This window comes from Chiloscyllium plagiosum, chromosome 33 (genome assembly GCF_004010195.1).
Source record: "Chiloscyllium plagiosum isolate BGI_BamShark_2017 chromosome 33, ASM401019v2, whole genome shotgun sequence".
In the NCBI taxonomy this organism is placed as follows: Eukaryota; Metazoa; Chordata; class Chondrichthyes; order Orectolobiformes; family Hemiscylliidae; genus Chiloscyllium; species Chiloscyllium plagiosum.
This window is the reverse complement of record NC_057742.1, coordinates 25,664,492-25,683,727: the sequence shown is the minus strand read 5'-3', so window position 1 is coordinate 25,683,727 and position 19,236 is coordinate 25,664,492. Positions and strand designations below refer to the sequence as shown.

The 19,236-nt window shown below is 41.3% G+C and overlaps 1 protein-coding gene across 3 annotated transcripts in view; it reads right to left on the bottom strand.

The window, feature by feature from the left end:
• The window catches only part of hrob (homologous recombination factor with OB-fold), a 59,899-nt gene that overhangs the window by 33,028 nt on the left and 7,635 nt on the right, over positions 1 to 19,236 (bottom strand). For all 3 annotated transcript variants that reach the window (XM_043675167.1, XM_043675166.1, XM_043675164.1), the window contains exons 2-3: positions 12,196 to 12,252; positions 1,720 to 2,994 (exon numbers count right to left, since the gene is read on the bottom strand). In XM_043675167.1, coding sequence (XP_043531102.1) covers positions 1,720 to 2,994; positions 12,196 to 12,252 — 1,332 coding nt within the window. The remainder of the gene's footprint in view (positions 1 to 1,719; positions 2,995 to 12,195; positions 12,253 to 19,236) is intronic.

Here is a 19,236-nt window from a genome sequence, read left to right as displayed (position 1 = left end):
TCACACTATCCCCATCTCCCCAGGTGACTTTAGTATCTTGAAATCTACCAGTCTGCCTTGATCATATTCAATGACTGGACCTCCTGAGCCCTCTAGTAAATAAAAGTAAAGGTAAAGTCACCATTGTCCTCCCAGGATATCAGCTGCTGGCTCTCATGAGGTAGTATTAGCTTTTGGAGGGGTGGGGGGTGGGTTAAGGAGGCAGACAGAGAGCGAGGCAGACAGAGAGCGAGGCAGACAGAGAGCGAGGCAGACAGAGAGCGAGGCAGACAGAGAGCGAGGCAGACAGAGAGCGAGGCAGACAGAGAGCGAGGCAGACAGAGAGCGAGGCAGACAGAGAGCGAGGCAGACAGAGAGCGAGGCAGACAGAGAGCGAGGCAGACAGAGAGCGAGGCAGACAGAGAGCGAGGCAGACAGAGAGCGAGGCAGACAGAGAGCGAGGCAGACAGAGAGCGAGGCAGACAGAGAGCGAGGCAGACAGAGAGCGAGGCAGACAGAGAGCGAGGCAGACAGAGAGCGAGGCAGACAGAGAGCGAGGCAGACAGAGAGCGAGGCAGACAGAGAGCGAGGCAGACAGAGAGCGAGGCAGACAGAGAGCGAGGCAGACAGAGAGCGAGGCAGACAGAGAGCGAGGCAGACAGAGAGCGAGGCAGACAGAGAGCGAGGCAGACAGAGAGCGAGGCAGACAGAGAGCGAGGCAGACAGAGAGCGAGGCAGACAGAGAGCGAGGCAGACAGAGAGCGAGGCAGACAGAGAGCGAGGCAGACAGAGAGCGAGGCAGACAGAGAGCGAGGCAGACAGAGAGCGAGGCAGACAGAGAGCGAGGCAGACAGAGAGCGAGGCAGACAGAGAGCGAGGGCGAGACAGACAGAGAGCGAGACAGACAGAGAGCGAGACAGACAGAGAGCGAGACAGACAGAGAGCGAGACAGAGAGATTTGGTTTAACTCAAGGGTCATCACCCTTCAGGCAATGGGAGAAGTTGATAGGGAGAGAGAGTCCTTCATGCTAACCTCAAATCGATGCAGAATCAAACCTACACTGTGGCATCACACTCTGCATTGCAAGCCAACTAAACTAACTGACCTCTTTGGGATAGGGTGTTCCAAAAAGCACTGATTTATCATTTGAAGGGGATGACAACCAGCAGTTTCTTTGTCCATTTTGGATCTTATGAGATAGAATCCATGGGACCCAGAATCAGAACAATGTTGAGGACTCTTAAGGTCATTCCCTAACACCTGCCCTATCAATGGAACAGGATCTGCACAGGGTTAGAATGTTACTTTTCTCAGGCATCTTTGTATTTTGTGGGTCTGGTGTCATAGGCTAGACCAGATAAGGGCAAAAGATTTCCTTCCTTGAAAGACATTTGTGAATCAGTTGGATTTTTAATTACAGTCTCGTAAATGTCCTTCATTATCAACAGTAACTTTTTATTTCAGATTTATTTAATTGAAAAAAATTCTGCCATTTGAGGTAATGGCTCCAAAACTCTCACTCAGGCCTGTGGATTACTACAAATTAACAATGATTGCACCCCAATTGTCCCTCAAGTAACTATTGGAAAGGAAAAACCAAAGGACATTTCATTGCTTTCTTCTTCTACTTCCTGGCATTATTCACAATTACAGTACTGCACAACAATTTTGATTTGGGGACTAACTAGACATAAATCAAAATAACTGGTTCATTCTTAACGCAGCATCTCCCATCATACCTGTTGAGGAAGAATTCCAGCAGGTCCAGGAAAGCGTCGCTTCGGTCGGGGCCTGTCTAACCTCACAGCTTCTGGTGTTCGATTAGCTGCCGATACCAACTGAATCAAGTGATTGGTAACAGGGGTTCCCACACAACCTGAATTTGTGGCTGGTGAATATTGAGCTCCAATAGCAGCTGATGGGCTTTCAAAACCACATATTAATGTTCGAGGATCACTAGTGGATATAGTTGCTCTTTTGACGTCTCCATTGGAATGTTTAGGGATTGAAGAGTTCTGTAGAGGTAGCCTTGGTCTCAATAACATTGGATTTAGACAGTTTTTAGTACCAGTAGAACTTACTTGCTGTGGTGGAGATGGAGTCTGCAGGTTTGAAGACACAAGTTTACATGAGCCAATAGCACTCCCTCGTATGATTGTTCCTAAATGATTTTGTGGCACCGGTGTTAATTCTTTTGCTGATCTAATATTGTCAGATGGAATAGAACTACAAAATTCAGTTCTTGGCACAACATTCGACAGCGTAGCAGAATGACCGTGACTTTCAATTATCTCAGAGGAATTTTTGTCTCCTTGCTTTCTGATGCCACCAGAATTGGAGTTGCTCACAGCAGTTGGACACTGGTTAAATTCAAATGATGGATGAAACTTTGAAGTTTTGCGTGCAGTCTCAGAATAATTTTTCGGAATCATTGCTTGACTATTTTTGCAAGAAACAGTCACTTTAGAACTTTCACTCTTGCCAGTGTCTGTTCTCTCGTGTTGTGGCAATTTCGCTGGTAGCACAGCAAGATCATTTCTTTGACATTTTGAAGAAGGAATAATTCTAGGGGTTACAACTGTCTTCTCTAAAAACATTGGACTATTGGTCTTCCTCAATGTTGTATTTGGCACATTGCCATCCTCCTCCAACTCCTCACAGTCAGACCAAAATAAATCATCAATTTCTTCAACTGAGCCAACTTCAGTGGTGTTCTGCTTTAAGTCAGGGGTTGGTTTTTGTTTGTTATTCCAGTTGTTTGATTCAGAAGAATCTATTGATGCTGCCATTGCACTTTTTGTAGGATAATCATTGGTCATATATTTTGAAGTACAACCATACTCCAACTGGCAATACCTCTGACCCAAGGTGCCATGTGGCAAGCTCTTAGGTTCATAAGATGAGTTAGTAGGTGTCCTGAGAATTGAAGCAATGGGTCTTAACCTAACACATGGATTTGCTCCAGACGAACTGGTAGTTGTCTTTTCAACATCCAGCGCAGCTGATAGTAAATCCTGTCCACAATGGATTTAAAAAACAATTAGCTATACATCATTGGAGAACATAACTGATGGACATTGACACAAAATTTAAGAATTTGATTCTGATTTTAAAATAATTACCTTAGTTTATCTCAAATAATTTAAATTGCAAGACGATTATGTAAAAATTAACTTTACCAACCTTAAAAAAAACTTACTAATTCAGAATGATTTAGCACTTGGACCAATGATATTTCAACATCATTTGAGGATTTTAATTAAAACAAAACTGATTATTGATGCTGACTCAGCTACACTGAAAATAAAAATCCAACTAACAAAGTAAAACAGAGTTCAATGGAAAATAAATCTTTTGCAATACCCGATCAGAGTACTTTTGAAATTAATCAGAAAATATGGTTAGATTTTCCAATCAGAAGGCTTTCCAGTCAAGAGTTAATAGCAAATTTAATTAATTTCAAAACATTAAAAAAAAAGTGTATATCACAATTAAAATAAGTAAAACATTTCAGGTATGTTCAAGCTTCTTGGTACATGAATAAGGTGCAGCAAGGTCAGGTTAGTCAGCCTGCCTTCAAACCTGCTGTGCTATTCAATAAGATCATGGCCAATCTGACTTGAATTTCCATTTTGCATTCTTCTATAACCCAAAGATTTATTACCATTAAGGGGATAAATGGTACCTCTGCTTTTAAAATATGTAAAGATTTTGCATCTACTGCCTTTTTAAGTGAATTCCACAGACTCTCAGGAAGAAAAATGTTTCCTTATAGTTAAAAATAAGGGGACACCCATTTAAAACAATGACCACTAATTTTAGATTCTACCACAAGTGCTAACATCCCTTCAACATCTACTTGGTCAGGTTTCCTCAAGATCTTATTTGTTTCAAATTAAGTTCCCTCTGACAGGCCGAGCCTGCCTAGCTTTTCCTTATTCCAGGGATCAGTCTAGTCAGCTTTCTGTAAGCTGCTTCCAACCCATTAATATCTTTCCCTAAACACGGTGACCAGTAATCTACACAGTACTCAAGATGCGGTCTCACTAACGTCCTGTACATGAGGCATAATCTCATGATTCTTGCATTCAATTCTCTTCACATAAACCATAACATCCTATTAGCTGTCATGATTAGTTCTTGTACCTGAATACTAACCATCATGCACTAGGACACTCAGATCTCACTCTACATCAGAGTTCTGCAACCTCTCTCCATTTGGATAATAGACGTATTCATTACCGAGTTTTGAGAAGATTTGTAGCTCATGTTGAGGTTCTGGATGTAGGCTTGCTCACTGAGCTGGAAGGTTCGTTTTCAGACGTTTTGTCACCATACTAGGTAACATCTTCAGTGAGCCTCCAAAGCACTGCTGATGATTCTTGCTTTCTATTTATGCTTGTGTTTCTTTGGGTTTGGTGATGCTGTTTCCTGTGGTGATGTCATTGCCTATGGTGATATCATTTCCGGTTCTTTCTCTCAGGGGGTGGTAAATCGGGTCAAAGTCAATGTGCGTTTGTTGATATTGTTCTGGGTGGAATGCCATGCTTCTAGGAATTCTCGTGTGTCTCTGTTTGGCTTGTCCTAGGATGGATGTGTTGTCCCAGTCAAAGTGGTATCCTTCCTCATCCGTATGTTGGGATACTAGTGAGAGAGAGAGTCATGTCATTTTGTGGCTAATTGATGTTCATGTATCGGGGGCTAGTTTTCTGCCTGTTTGTCTAATGTCGTGTTTGTTACAGTCCTTGCACAGTATTTTGTAAAGGACATTGGTTTTGCTTGTTGTCTTTCAAGTTCATTAGCTGCTGTTTTAGTGTGTTGGTGGGTTTGTGGTGCTAAGGAGTCTGAGTAGTCTGGCAGTGATTTCCGAGATGTCTTTCATGTAGGGGAGAGTGACTAGGTTTTCTGGACGCATTTTGTCTGCTTGTTTGGGTTTGTTGCTGAGAAATCTGCGGACAGTGTTCATTGGGTATCTGTTCTTTTTGAATACACTTATAGGTGATTTTCCTTTGCTCTGTGTAGCGGCTCGTTGGAAGAATGCTCTGATGCAGCTATGTTTGTGGATGTTTGGGTGATTGCTTCTGTAGTTCAATATTTGGTCTGTATGTGTTGTTTTCCTTTAGACACTGGTATGAAGTTCCCCATTGGCTGTTTGCTCTAATGTGACATCTAGGAATGGCAGTTTGTTGTTATTTTCCTCCTCTTTCAATGAATTTTATGCCAGTAAGGGTATTATTGATGGTCTTGAATGTTTCCTCTAATTTCTTTCATTCAGTGAAGACAAAGGTGTCATCCACGTAGTGGACCCAAAGTTTAGGTTGGATGGTTAGCAGAGCTATTTGTTCGAGTCTCTGCATTACTGTCTCTGCTAAGAACTCTGATATTGGAAATCCCATGGGTGTTCCGTTGGTTCGTCTGTTTCATTCCAACCAGAACTCTATCAACAAACACATCGACTTAGACCCGATTTACCAACTCCGAGAAAAATAACAGGAAATGACATCAATGACATCACCACAGGTAACAACATCACCAACCCAAAGAAACCCAAACATATAAATAGAAAACAGGAATCATCAACAGTGCTTCGTCCAGAGGCTCACTGAAGATGTTACCTAGTATGGTGACAAAATGTCTGAAAATGAAACTTCCAGCTCAACGAGCAAACCTACATCCAGACATATTCATTCTTTCTGCCAAAAATCGACAATTTCATACTTTGCTGCATTTGTAATCCATTTGCCAGAGCTTTGCCCATGAACTTGAATTTATCTATATCCTATTGTCGGCTCCTTCTGTCCTCTTCACAATATACTTTCCTATCTTTGTCTGCAGCAAACTTAGCTACTATACTTTCGATCCCTTCATCCAACATGATTTATATAAACTGTAAAGAGTTGAGGACCCAGCACCTTCCTCTGTGGCACACTACTCATGGCATCCTACAAGCCTGAAAAAGATCTACTTATTCCTCATCTTTACTTTCTATTAACCCAGCTAAACTTGAATCCATTCCAATATCTTATTCCTTATACAATGATCTTTTACTTGTACCAGATGTACCAACCACCTGATGAAGGAGTAGTGCTCCGAATGCTAGGGCTTCCAAATAAACTCTGTTGGACTATAACCTGGTGTTGTGTGATTTTGAACTTTGTACACCTCAGTCTAATACCAACATCTCCAAATCATGACTTATTTGTAGCACATCAAATGCCTTCTGAAAACTGAAAGACAATACATGTACTAGATAAAGAGGAACCAGTGTAAGTTACTTCTCCAAAGAATTCCAAAAAATTTATATTCTCTCTGGTAAAGCTCAATGCAAAATATCTGTACAATTCATCTTCCATCTTTTTATCCTCCATTACTAATTCCCCAGCTAATAAGGCCGATACTTACTTTGACTCCAAAGAAACTTTTCCTATTTATTTTTATATTTGTGGCTAACTTTCACCTATACTCTGACTTTTCCTGCCTGATTAATATTTTAGTACTTCTTTGCAGTTTTTTAATGTTCTGTCCAAACAGAATAGTACAGGCCCTCCGGCCCTATTGTTGGGCCGACCTTTTATCCTACGACGGTCAAACTAACCTATATACCCTTATTGGACTATCATCCATGCTTATCCAAGGGTTGCTTATATGTCCCTCCTAACAACACAACACACACACACACACACACCCACACCACTGTGTAAAGAATCTAACTCTTGACATCTTCCCTTCCTCCAGTCACCTTAAAATGATGCCCCCTCGTGGTAGCCAATTCCACACAGGGATAAAGTCTCTATCCATACTTCTTATCTTGTACATCTCTATCAAATCACCTCTCAACCTTCTTTGCTCAAATGAAAAAGCCCCAGCTCACTCAAACTTTCTTGACAAGACATGCCCTCCTGTCCAAGCAGCATCCTGGTAAATCTCCTCTGCATCCTCTCTAAAGCTTCCACATCCTTCCTATAATGAGGCAACCAGAACTGAACATAATATTCCATGTATGGTCTAACCAGGGCTTTGTAGAGCTGCAGGGAGAAAGTGAGGACTGCAGATACTGGAGATCAGAGCCAAAAAGAAGAGTGCTTTTCCAGCACCACATGAGGTCAGGCAGTATCCAAGAAGCAGGAGAATTGACGTTTCAGGCATAAGCCTTGCCTCAGGAATGTGTGCAGCGCATGCGTGTGGGGGTGGGGGATAGGTAGCTGGGAAGGAGATAGGTAGTTGGAGGTTGGGGGTGGGGGGAAAGAGAGGTGGGGAAAAAGGTGATGGTGATAGGTCAGGGCAGAGGATGGAGCAGTTAGGCAGGAAGGAAGATAGACAGGTAGCACAGTTCAAGAAGCAGTGCCAAGTTGGAGGGTTGGATCTGGGATGAGGTGGGGATAGGGGAGTTGATGAAAATGGTGAAATCGACATTGATGCCGCATGTTTGGAGGGTCCCAGGGGGAAGATGAGGCGTTCTTCCTCCGGTGGTTGGGTGGCTTGGATTTGGTGGCGGAGACTGCCCAGGACCTGCATGTCCTTGGCAGAGTGGGAGGGTGAATTGAAGAAGTGGTTGGCCACAGGGTGAAGAAGTTGTTTGGTGTGTGTGTGTGTTCCATCGATGTTCCCTGAAACGTTCCACGAGTTGGCATCCTGGCTCCCTGATGTAGAGGAGACCACATCGAGAGCAACAGACACAGTAGGTGAGGTGTTTGGATGCGTAGGAAAATCTGTCAGCTGTGGAAGGATCTTTTGGGGGCTTGGACAGAAGTGGGGGGGGGGGGCGCGGTGTGGGCACACAGGTTTTACACCTCTTGCAATGGCAAGGGATTGTGCCAGGAATGAAGGGTGGATTGGTGCGGGGTGGATCTAACGAGGGAGTCATGGAGGGAGTAGTCTCTGCTGACTGCTGATAGGGGTGGGGAGGGAAATCTCTTTCTGCTGGTGGTGAGGATTAGTTCCACCAATCAAATGAGTGTGCCGGTGGAGGGGTTCTAGTTGGGTCGCGGGAGAGGAACAAACAGAAGGATTGGAGGCCATCGCCATTGGTGGATGGAAGTGTACAGGGATTACATGTCCATGGTGAAGGTGAAGCATTGGAGGCCAGGGAAATGAAAGTCATGAAGGAGGTGGAGGGCATGGATGGTGTCCCAAATGTATTTGGGGAGTTCCTGGACCAAAGGGGACAGGATGGTGTCAAGGTATGAGGGGATAGATTTAGTGGGGCGGGAGCAGGTGGAGACGATGGGTCAACCAGGGCAGTCAGATTTGTGACTTTTGGGTAAGAGGTGTTCAGCAGCGTACCTTTGCGGCTCTTAAACTCAATCCTCCCGCTAATGAAAGCCAACACACCACAGGCCTTTTTAACAGCGCTATCAACTTGAGTGGCAACTTTGAGGGATCTATGGACATGGACCCAAAGATCTCTCTGTTCCTCCACACTGTCAAGAATCCTGCTTTTTACCCTGTAACCTGCATTCAAATTTGACCTTCCAAAATGAATCACTTCACACTTTTCCAGGCTGAACTTCATCTGCCACTTATCAGCCCAGTTCTGCAGCCTGTCAATGTCCTGTTGCAACTGACACAGCCCTCCACACCTTCCACAACTCCACCAATCTTCGTGTCATCAGCAAACTTACTAATCCATCCTTCCACTTCCTCATCCAAGTCATTTACAAAAATCACAAACAGCAGAGGTCCCAGAACAGATCCTTGCAGAACTCCAGAGGTCACCGAGCTCCAGACTGAATGCTTTCCATCTACCACCTTCTGTCTTTTCTGGGTCAGCCAATTCTCCACCCAGACAGCCAAATTCCCCTGTATCCCATGCCTCCTTAATTTCTGAACGGGGAATCTTATCAAATGCCTTGCTAAAATCATGTACACCACATCCACTGTTCTACCCTCAAATGTGTTTTATCACATCCTCAAAGAATTCAATAAGGTTTGTGAGGGGCATGATTTGCCCCTCTCAAAGCCATGCTGACTATCTCTAATCAACCCATGCTTTTCCAAGTAATCATAAATCCTGTCTGTCAATAATTTGCCCACCATTGACGAAGATCGACTGGTCTGTAATTCCCAGGGTCATCCCTACTCCTTTTCTTGAAGAGAAAAACATTTGCCACCTGCCAACCATCTGGTATTACTCCAGTGGACAGTGAGGATGCGAAGATCATTGCCAAAGGTGCAGCAATCTCTTTCTGTAGCAACCTTGAGTATATCCTGTCTGAATCAGGGGATTTATCTATCCTCTTTTTTAAAAAAAATCACACTGTCCTCACAAACGACAAGGTCTCTCTCACTAATGAATACTGAAGCAAAGCATTCATTAAGAGCCTCTCTTACCTGCTCTGACTCCAGGTACAAGTTTCTTCTACAATCCCTGATCGGCCCTACCCTCACTCGGGCCACCCTTATGCTCCTCACGGTTTTCCTTAATCATACCCACTGAGGTTTTTTCATGATTCCCTTTAGCTCTCCTAAGTCCATTCTTCAGTTCCTTCTTGGCCACCTTGTAACCCTATAGAGCCCTGTCTGATTCTTGTTTCCTCAACCTTACATAAGCTTCTTTCGTCCTCTTGACTAGATGTTCCACACCTTGTCACCAAGGTTCCTTCACCCTACCATCCCTTCCTTGCCTCAGTGGGACAAACCTATCCAGCACTATTAGCAATTGCTCCCTAAATTACTTCTACATTTCTGTCGTGCACTTCCCTAAAAACATCTGTTCCCAATTTAGGCACCCCATTTCCTGTCCAACAGCATTGTATTTCCCCTTCCCCCAATTAAATACTTTGCCATCCATCTGGTCCAATCCCTCTCCATGTCTATGGTCTGGGAGTTGTGATCACTATCTCCGAAATGCTCTCCCACCTGACGTAGTTTCTTGTCTCATGTCTCATTGGAACAAACCTATCCAGCCAATTATATGTTTTTTCTTTGAGTTTGAAGCTATTTTAGAATTTTCAATTGAATCACAGATGGTAGATTTTTTATTTGTTGTAATTTACCTATTCTACATTTTCTGAAATATCCCCTCATATGTTTGCCACTATGTCACTATTGACCTATGCCTTAAATTTCCAGTTCACTTCTGTTAACTCTCATAGCCCTCAGTTGCCTTTGTTTAAATTTAAATATAGTCTCGAACTCATACTTCTCCCACCAAAATGTATGCAAAATTCAAATATGTTATGGTCTCTGTTTCTTGGACTGCTCTCATGAGATTAGTAATTAATCCTATCTCATTGTCAAAATCTGGTCTTCTATAGTTTGCACTCTGATTAGCGCCATAACATGCTGGTCTAAGAAAATGCCCCGAGAACAATCAGTGATTCCTCCTCTAGACTACTTTCCCCTCCAGTTGATTTTTCTAGTCTATGTAATTTAAAATCTGCCTTTATTAACCTATAGCAATACTTTCGATGATGTGCGTATTTGCATACCAGACCCCTTACAAATTTAGAGACGTAGTGTTCAAAGTGTGCGTGACCTTTTTCTTACTAATATATACTCCCTTATATTTATCTGTATTGATGTTGTTTTGCCACACCCACATTTCGCAAGTTCATTGAATTCCTTCCAAACTTTTGTGGAAGTCTTCCTTTCTATTAAAAGGGACAATAAATTTGATTTGCAATTTCTGATTCCAACTTTCCAATTAGTGAGCAATGGCCTTAGCATTAAAATCCTTGTTGTCATCACTTCTATCCTTTGCATACCTAGGTAATTATCTGTAACCCCAACCTTTTTCTGGTTTTTTCAAATTCCCTGTTCATTTTGCGAATTGCCCCTCACCCCGATCATGTCCTGATCTTCAGTCAAGAGTTCTACTCTGCAGTACTTGGTAAAAACACACAAGTTTCTTCAAGGAACCAAACTTCAGAATACAGCAGCAGAAATCCATTGTTTCACAGACTCCATATCAACAGGCATGACTTGCATGTGCTGGGCATTGCAAACACTGGAAGCAGCTGTTCACCAACATGAAGATTCAGATGCTTTTACATTGTGTTTTATACAAAAATACAGATCAGTATAAAACCAATGAGAAGTAGAAATACAGTCAATGAACATGTATGAGGGGAAAACACACTAATACTGAAATAGAATTATTAAATGAGTGCAGTACAATGAAAATATTTTAACAAGATAGAAATAACTTTAAGACACGTCCAACTAATGTCTAGGTTTTCTTATGATTATCCTGAATTACTGCTGGCAGCACAGTAACATTGTGAAAATCCAAATATGACTGCTGTCGGATTTGACCAGTCACCATTGTCAATGACTGAAATAAATGAATGCATGCCAACCAAAGGATCACAAATGGAACAGTCACCACTTCCAAATTGCAAATAGTCAGTCTCTTTTTTCTCATGCTGAAGTCTTTTTGACATCAACTTAGTCAGAAGACAGTTTTTCCAAACAGAGAAATCAATAGCTAAATATGCAAGTTGATTCAATTTTAGAAATATTCATTTGTTATCAATAGGAAAAACATTCTTTCTTCTGAAATGGAAACCATATCCAAATTTTGGTTCATAAAAATCAGGTTGTGCAGTCACCAGTAGGATCCATTTTGACAGCCTACTGGTGCAAGAGAACTGCAGAATGCCCAAATGTTCGGACCTTGCACTTTAAGCGTCCAATAGGCCAATATACAAAACCAAGATCAGCACACCGTATAGCATGGTTAAATAGGTAGTACATTTTAAAATAAGTATTGTGCACTCAGTATCTCAAATTAAGTCAGTTTTGATGTTTAAAAACATTTCAGTGTACACAGCTGGTTGAATAAGTTATTTGGAAAATAGCAAGAGACTACATTTTCCTTTAAAACATTGAAAATATTCAATGTTTTTTTAAAATTAATCTGTGGGATGAGGATATTGCTGGCTAGGTCCACAGGGAAGTTAAGAGTCAATCACATTGCTGTGGGTCTGGAGTCATATGCAGATCAGACGAGGTAAGGATGACAGTTTCCCTCCCAAAAGGGCATTAATGAACAAGATGTGTTTTTCTGACAATCAACAATGAATTCATGGTCAAGAATACTCTTAATTGCTGATTTAATTTTTTTTGAAACTGAATTTACAACCCACCATCTGCCATGCGGGATTCAAACCTGGGCCCCCAAAACATTACCTGCATTTCTGGATTAACAGCTCAGTGACAGTACCACTAAGCCATTGCCTGCTCCAATGTCAATTATGTAGAAAATTACTTACATCATCATCATCATCAAACTCTTCATCAACAGAAAATAGCTTCTGGAAACTGCAAGCCTTAGAGAAAAAAAGGAAAATTCAAAGCTTTAATAATGCAACTTAGAAATACACTGTGGTCACAAAATAAAATGCGTTAAAGCTTCTTTATTTTCTCATTCATCTTGTACAATCCCTGAAAATTTTATACTTTCAGAAGAAATGACTTTTAAGAAAGACCTTCTGAATGGATTTACAATAAGGGCGTTTTAAGGGAATTCTTAGTCTTATTGGTAGGTCTCATGATCACAAACATCAAGAACTAAGATGGGCACTTGCAGTTGACAATTTCAGTTAAATAAGTTCATTACTTCCAAAATTTTCTTAATCAAAACATAATACAGTGCTTTTAACTTGAAACTAAATTGACATTTAGTTTACCATATTCACATACCACTAAAGGTTACATCACATCATATGAATTAAGTAGAGACAGGGCAAAAAAAAAACGATTTGTTATCTTGGTTTACCTGGTACTCCACGTGAAAGATATTGACAGACCAATGGCATCAATTAACATTGAGTAAGAAGTATTGATCAGTAGAATTTTAAAACTTGAGTTGGAAATTGGAGTTTTTGAAGTAACAATTCTATAGAGATCAGAGGTTTATTCTGAATCTTTCTTCAGATTCACCATGAGATTTTTAAGAAAGATGAATTAAATTTACTGGGTGATCTCGGGAAGGAATAAGTCTCCACCCAAATAGGGAAATCACGACTAGCAATACACCAAGAGTTTGTGCTGAATAATGAATCATAACAATTCTATTACACCTGGGACTTTGGTTTGGTACATATGGAATGGAACAAAGTTGCTGTAGAATATAAAACTGACAGCAGACACGTACCTGAACATTTTTTCTCACCTATCTTTGCAGAAGATTTCATCTCTCAAAAGATCAAATAACTGTGGACAAATCAATGTCACCAAACATCTTGTATGTGCCAATTAAGGCAAGAGATATTAATCTTGGGGAATAGTACATTCGCCGTATCAGGTAGCTCCAGATCAAATACAGTAGTTACATACAAAGTAAGAAGTTTCTCCACTCTACCCTACTTTTTTTTTAAATATAAAGAGCTTTTTAAAACATCTCTAACATTCTTGCCATCTTGTGATTTCTCTGGGTGAAAGTATTTATGAGTACATTTTTGAGGCAACTAACATCACACAGCATCAAGCCCAGAGATTTCCTTCCTCTGGGCAAGATTTGAAACTAGGTCTCAGAAGTAAAGTAACGGTTCAATCCAAGTCGTAATTAGATCCCTCCAGCTTTCTTCTGAACAGTCATACTGGTCTCAAAACATCAACTCTTTCTCAATCCAGAGCTGATGTCAGACTGGCCGAGTTTCTTCAGCATTTTCTGTACTTGTTCCCTCCTTCTGTTTGTTTGAATGCTAATTCTTTGACTTAGATACTGAGGCAAGAAACTGATTATTTCAATATTACCAAGCTCCATTTGAAACCAACCCCAAGTGTTACAGGAACATTGGACCAAATTAATAAAAATTCCCCTGACTTCAGTACAGAGATGCCTGCCTTTCCCTGTTTCCAGGCATTGTATGTCCTCTTTGGCTTTAACTGTATGTTCTGATCATACTCTGACTCATTTTGACAACTTCTACAATTGAAAAACACTCCTTTACATTTATTCAAGGTAATGGTGGCAGACCTCAGGAAATAAATCACTTTACTACCCTTCTAGTCCATTTTAGTAAACCATCCTGATGTGGCAAGGGTATTGGCCGTTTTAAAATTCTTTTACTTTATTCACTTTTACAAAACCTCTAGTCTTTAGTCAATTTCCAGGAACCCACATCATTGAAATACTACTCTTCAATTCTTCACTAGTCTGCATCAATGTTTAATGTTCTAGATTGTATTCATCAATATTTCAATAAAACTGTTCTTGGGGCCATTATAAAAAATGAATTAATACCTTTCAAGAACATGTGGGAAAGTAAATCTAACAATTGGTCTACTTTAACTGAATCCTGAAATCAGTACATTTGTTTGTACAATCATCTAAACTGTAGAGATTTACATTAGAGATTACATAATAAGACATTGATATCTTAATATTAACTGCTCCCTTGAGTAGGCAAAAATCACACAATAAAGTTACAACATTTAAAAGGCATCTGGATGGGTAGATGAATATGAAGGATTTATAGGGACATGAGCCAAATGCTGGCAAATAGGACTTGGTCAGATTGGGATGGCTGGTTGGCGTGGACAAGTTGTACCAAAGTGTGTTTCTGTGCTGTATACCTTTCACTGTAAAAACTGAACTCAGATGGGATTGAGGCTCCATATCGTAGAAGAAATTAGAAAAAGGTAAACCATAACACATTCAAAATTTGATAGCAATAAGCATTATATGAATTCAAACAAAAGAAAACATTTTGATTTTAATTTGACATTGCACTTCAAACTGTGAGAATCTATAAAGCTAATTTTGCATTCAAGCCTTTCTTTGAACACTGAAGACATCAATGAGCTAGGGGTGCTCCTTTTGGTTTAATATAAATTATTAAAAGCTAGTAAGCTCTGATTTGCATTTCAATGTTCGTATAATCTAAACAATATGCAATATTTAGCACTAAAAATCTGAATACAATGCAGTATCTGGCATTAAAATTCCAATATGCATTTATATTTTGATAAAATAATAGATCCCACCTACAAATAATTCCCTGTCACTAATTAATCCTTGTGCAAATTAAAAATACACTTACAACTACTAAGTAGGTCATTAATGCTTAACTTAGACACATTCATCACAAAGGTAATTAGGCATAAAATTATTTCAAACTTTTCCTCCTTTAAAGCAATCAGGCTTAGTTCAAAATCATAAAAACAAACAAATCTCATCCCCAAGACAGAAACTGGAAAACATGCTGAGGATTAAACCTGGCATGTGATAACTTGATATGTTCAGGATGGAATTATTTGGGGTGCATCATCCACACGATATGAACCCCACTTTAATGGGCGTACTTTGGGCAGAATGGACTACTAAGCATCGAGGTCCGATGGGATTGTTCAGCACCAAAGCAATCTTTATGCTGTATCACATAGTAGGACCCAGTGCCAACTTTAGCAAAAGCATCAGGTGAAAGAACAACAGGTCTAGTACTGGGTTAAGAATGCAAGTTAAAACATTTCCTTGCAGGTTAGGAGGCTCAAGGCATTCCATCAAGTTCCAAAATCAAACCTCTTATGGCAAACTTTTCCTCCCTTGGCTTTGGCAGTGTTTGGTTGCAAAACCTACTCCACCCCAAACAACTCATTGTTAAGAAAAATTCCCACAGATAATTGTCCTGCCTCTCTGCCCTACTTCTACCCTCAAGTTTCGCCAACATCAGGTGAGAGTTGGGCCTGACTTTGATAATAAAGCCTGAGAGTTAAAACAGTCAACATCAGGAAGAAGCAGCCTTCCCACATGCTTAGCTGGCTCTATATTGACCTCCTGAGGATAACATTATTAGAAACTATATAGAAGAGAAAATGAGGTCTGCAGATGCTGGAGATCAGAGATGGAAATGTGTTGCTGGAGAAGCGCAGCAGGTCAGGCAGCATCTAGGGAACAGGAGAATCGACGTTTCGGGCATTAGCCCTTCTTCAGGAAGAAGGACTAATGCCTGAAACGTCGATTCTCCTGTTCCCTAGATGCTGCCTGACCTTAGAAACTATATGGCTATCTAATCTAACCCAAAATGTACGGTGTAAAACATATCTGAACTAAAGCAGATTGATTATTTTGAATTGAGATGTAAAATTATAGCTGCCATGGCCTGTATTACCACAACTAACAAATAGGGAGGGTCCTGTATTATAATTTGTCTATCAAAAGGTTTCAGCTCTCATCTCTTAAGATCATCAAGTCAGGCAACCCTCCAGAAACCATTTGTCTCTTGAATTCTAAGCATTTGTGCAGTCCAGTTTTGTTGCCTCACCATTGGTAACTGTAACCTCAACTGTCAAGATGCCACGCCTTTCTGCCTTCTTCTCAAGTCACTCCTTAAAACCTCTCCTTTAAAACCAAGCATTTAGTCACTTCCAAATGTTTAAATTAACTAACATCAATTTTTGTCTCATTACACTCCTGTGAAGCACTTTTGGACTTCTTTTTTGCTACATTTCAGGTGCTTTATAAAACATAAACTGCTGTTTTTCAGTTCTTGATGGAGGAGCTCCCAACTCCAGAATTGGGGAACAAGGTAACACAATACCTCAAAATGAAGTATTGTATGCATTGTACTTATTTAATCAACATTTCAAAATTGATACCCTGATCATGAGAGAAACTGCTTCAAAGCATACTTTTCACATGAATCCCACAGGGGGGCTTTACTTGACTTCAGGAAATTATGTTCCCTTTTGATCTGGCCTACTCAGTGACATCAAATATATGAATACAATTGAGCATACAGGCCTCACTACTTCTACTTAACTGTGCTGGGCTAAGAATAGGAATTGCAATACAGTCAGTTCTTCTTTAAAGTGATGATTGTATTATAGAAAAATTGCACTTCAGAAACATACTTAAAATGTTGGCACTGTAATTACATTGCAAGTTCACACTGTAGAAACACAGTCTCCCGAATTTGTCAATTGCATTACTGAGAATTTGTGTCAACGATATGCATGTTGCAACAGAATGACCTGTACATTTAACCATGAAATAAGTACAGTGGATGGCCATAGTAGTGGTAATATCAAGGTATTCTTAGTTATGTCAGGTATTTGATGTCAATGAAAGGTTCATAAGGAGAAATCTGGGTGAACTCTCAATCAATAGCGAAGCCTTTAAATATGAATAAAGGAACAAGAAAAGGCAAGTTAGGCCTTTGAGATCATAACTGAGTTGTCACCTATAAAATTAAAAATGACTGATTTAGCAGGATTGGTTATTTGTGGAAAGAACTCCAAAACTTTAACCTCTTTTTGAATGAGGTAATGTTCCCTCATTTAATTCCCAAATGGTCCAGTCCTAATGTTTAGATTGTACTTAGAGAAGAAATAAATAGTTTTTCTTTACTTACTCCAGCTTTCTCCTTAAAATCTTGAAAGCTTCATTAGTTTCCTAAATGCCATCACATTTAAGCCCAGCTTACATAATCAGTTAAGCTTTGGAGTTCAGCTATTATTCCAGTAAATTTACAATGCACTCCCTGCAAGGCCACCATATTCTTCCGACAGTGTGGCAACCATTAGTTTTAAGTTTACTTACTGCCTGTTGGAAGGAATAAAGATACATTGTACGTACTATTTAACGATCTTCAATAAGGAGTGATTGACAGATTCAAAGTTTCTGGAAAGTTGCCTTGATCAATAATTTGGGTGAGTGTTGACTACGTTGATACAGTTCTGGATATAGGTAACTCAGCTGTAATTCTCGACTTTCAAAAAATTGTTTACATGATGTTATACAATTGGGTACAAAAGAAATAATTCAGAGGGAATGGCAAGCATATTTTACAGGTTATGGAGTTTTAGCTGCAGTGTAACAAAGTTGTTATTAATAGCAGTGGATCTGAATTGGCGTTAGCTGTTTCCTAGGGATCCATGCCCTACGGTACTACATATATCTGTTTTGTTCAGGCAGTAAATTAGCAATTCTACCACAGGGGACTAGTTTTGAGACCAGGTCGGAAACAAATTTAAAGCAAATAGCAATTGGCGTTTTTATGTCATACATCCATCCCAGAATTAATGAATATTCACGAGATACCTGACAAGCACAATTGTGCCTGCCATGGCTTAGTGGGTCACTACTTCTTCCCAAAATTCCAGGTTCAAATCTAACTGCAGGATCTGCACACAAATAATCAAGTGTAGTACTGAGGGAGTGCTGTACTGACAAAAGGTGCAATCTTTTGGTTGTTAAACCAAGGCTACGCCTGCTTGTTTGATGGATATAAAAGATCTGATAGCCGTGTTTTAAAGAGTGTGGGAGTTATACCCAGTTGTTCACCATCCCTCCAGACTTGCCCCTCTCTGAGGATGAAAGATCAGTCCTCAGCAGAGGTCTCACCTTCGTTCCCACACGTTCTCGGGTCAATGAATTCAATACACGGAGTGACACCGAACAATTCTTCCGCCGCCTTCGCCTCCGTGCCTTCTCCTTCAATCAACACTCTCGCCCACCCTCTGACGACCCCTTCTCCCACCTCCAACACACCCCGTCCACCTGGACACCCCGTGCTGGCCTCCTACCTGCCCTCGACCTCTTCATAGCAAACTGCCGCCGCAATATTAACCGCTACCTGAACTCCCCCACCCCTCCCACCCACTCCAACCTCTCACCCTCGGAACGCGCAGCCCTCCACTCCCTCCGTTCCAACCCCAACCTCACCATCAAACCAGCTGACAAGGGAGGCGCAGTAGTAGTCTGGCGCACTGACCTTTACACCGCTGAGGCCAAACGCCAGCTCGCAGATACCTCCTCCTACCATCCCTTTGACCATGACCCCATCCCCCACCACCAAACCATCATCTCCCAGACCATCCATAACCTCATCACCTCAGGGGACCTCCCATCCACCGCCTCCAACCTCATAGTCCCACAACCCCGCACCGCCCGCTTCTACCTCCTGCCCAAAATCCACAAACCTGACTCCCCCGCACGACCCATCGTCTCAGCCTGCTCCTGCCCAAACGAACTCATCTCGGCATACCTCGACACGGTCCTGTCCCCATTAGTCCAAGAACTCCCCACCTACGTTCGTGACACCACCCACGCCCTCCACCTCCTCCAGGATTTCCGCTTCCCCAACGCCTCATCTTCACCATGGACATCCAGTCCCTGTACACCTCCATCCCCCATCACGAAGGACTCAAAGCACTCCGCTTCTTCCTTTCCCGCCGTACCACCCAGTACCCTTCCACCGACACCCTCCTTCGACTGACCGAACTGGCCCTCACCCTGAACAACTTTTCTTTCCAATCCTCCCACTTTCTCCAAACAAAAGGAGTAGCCATGGGCACCCGCATAGGCC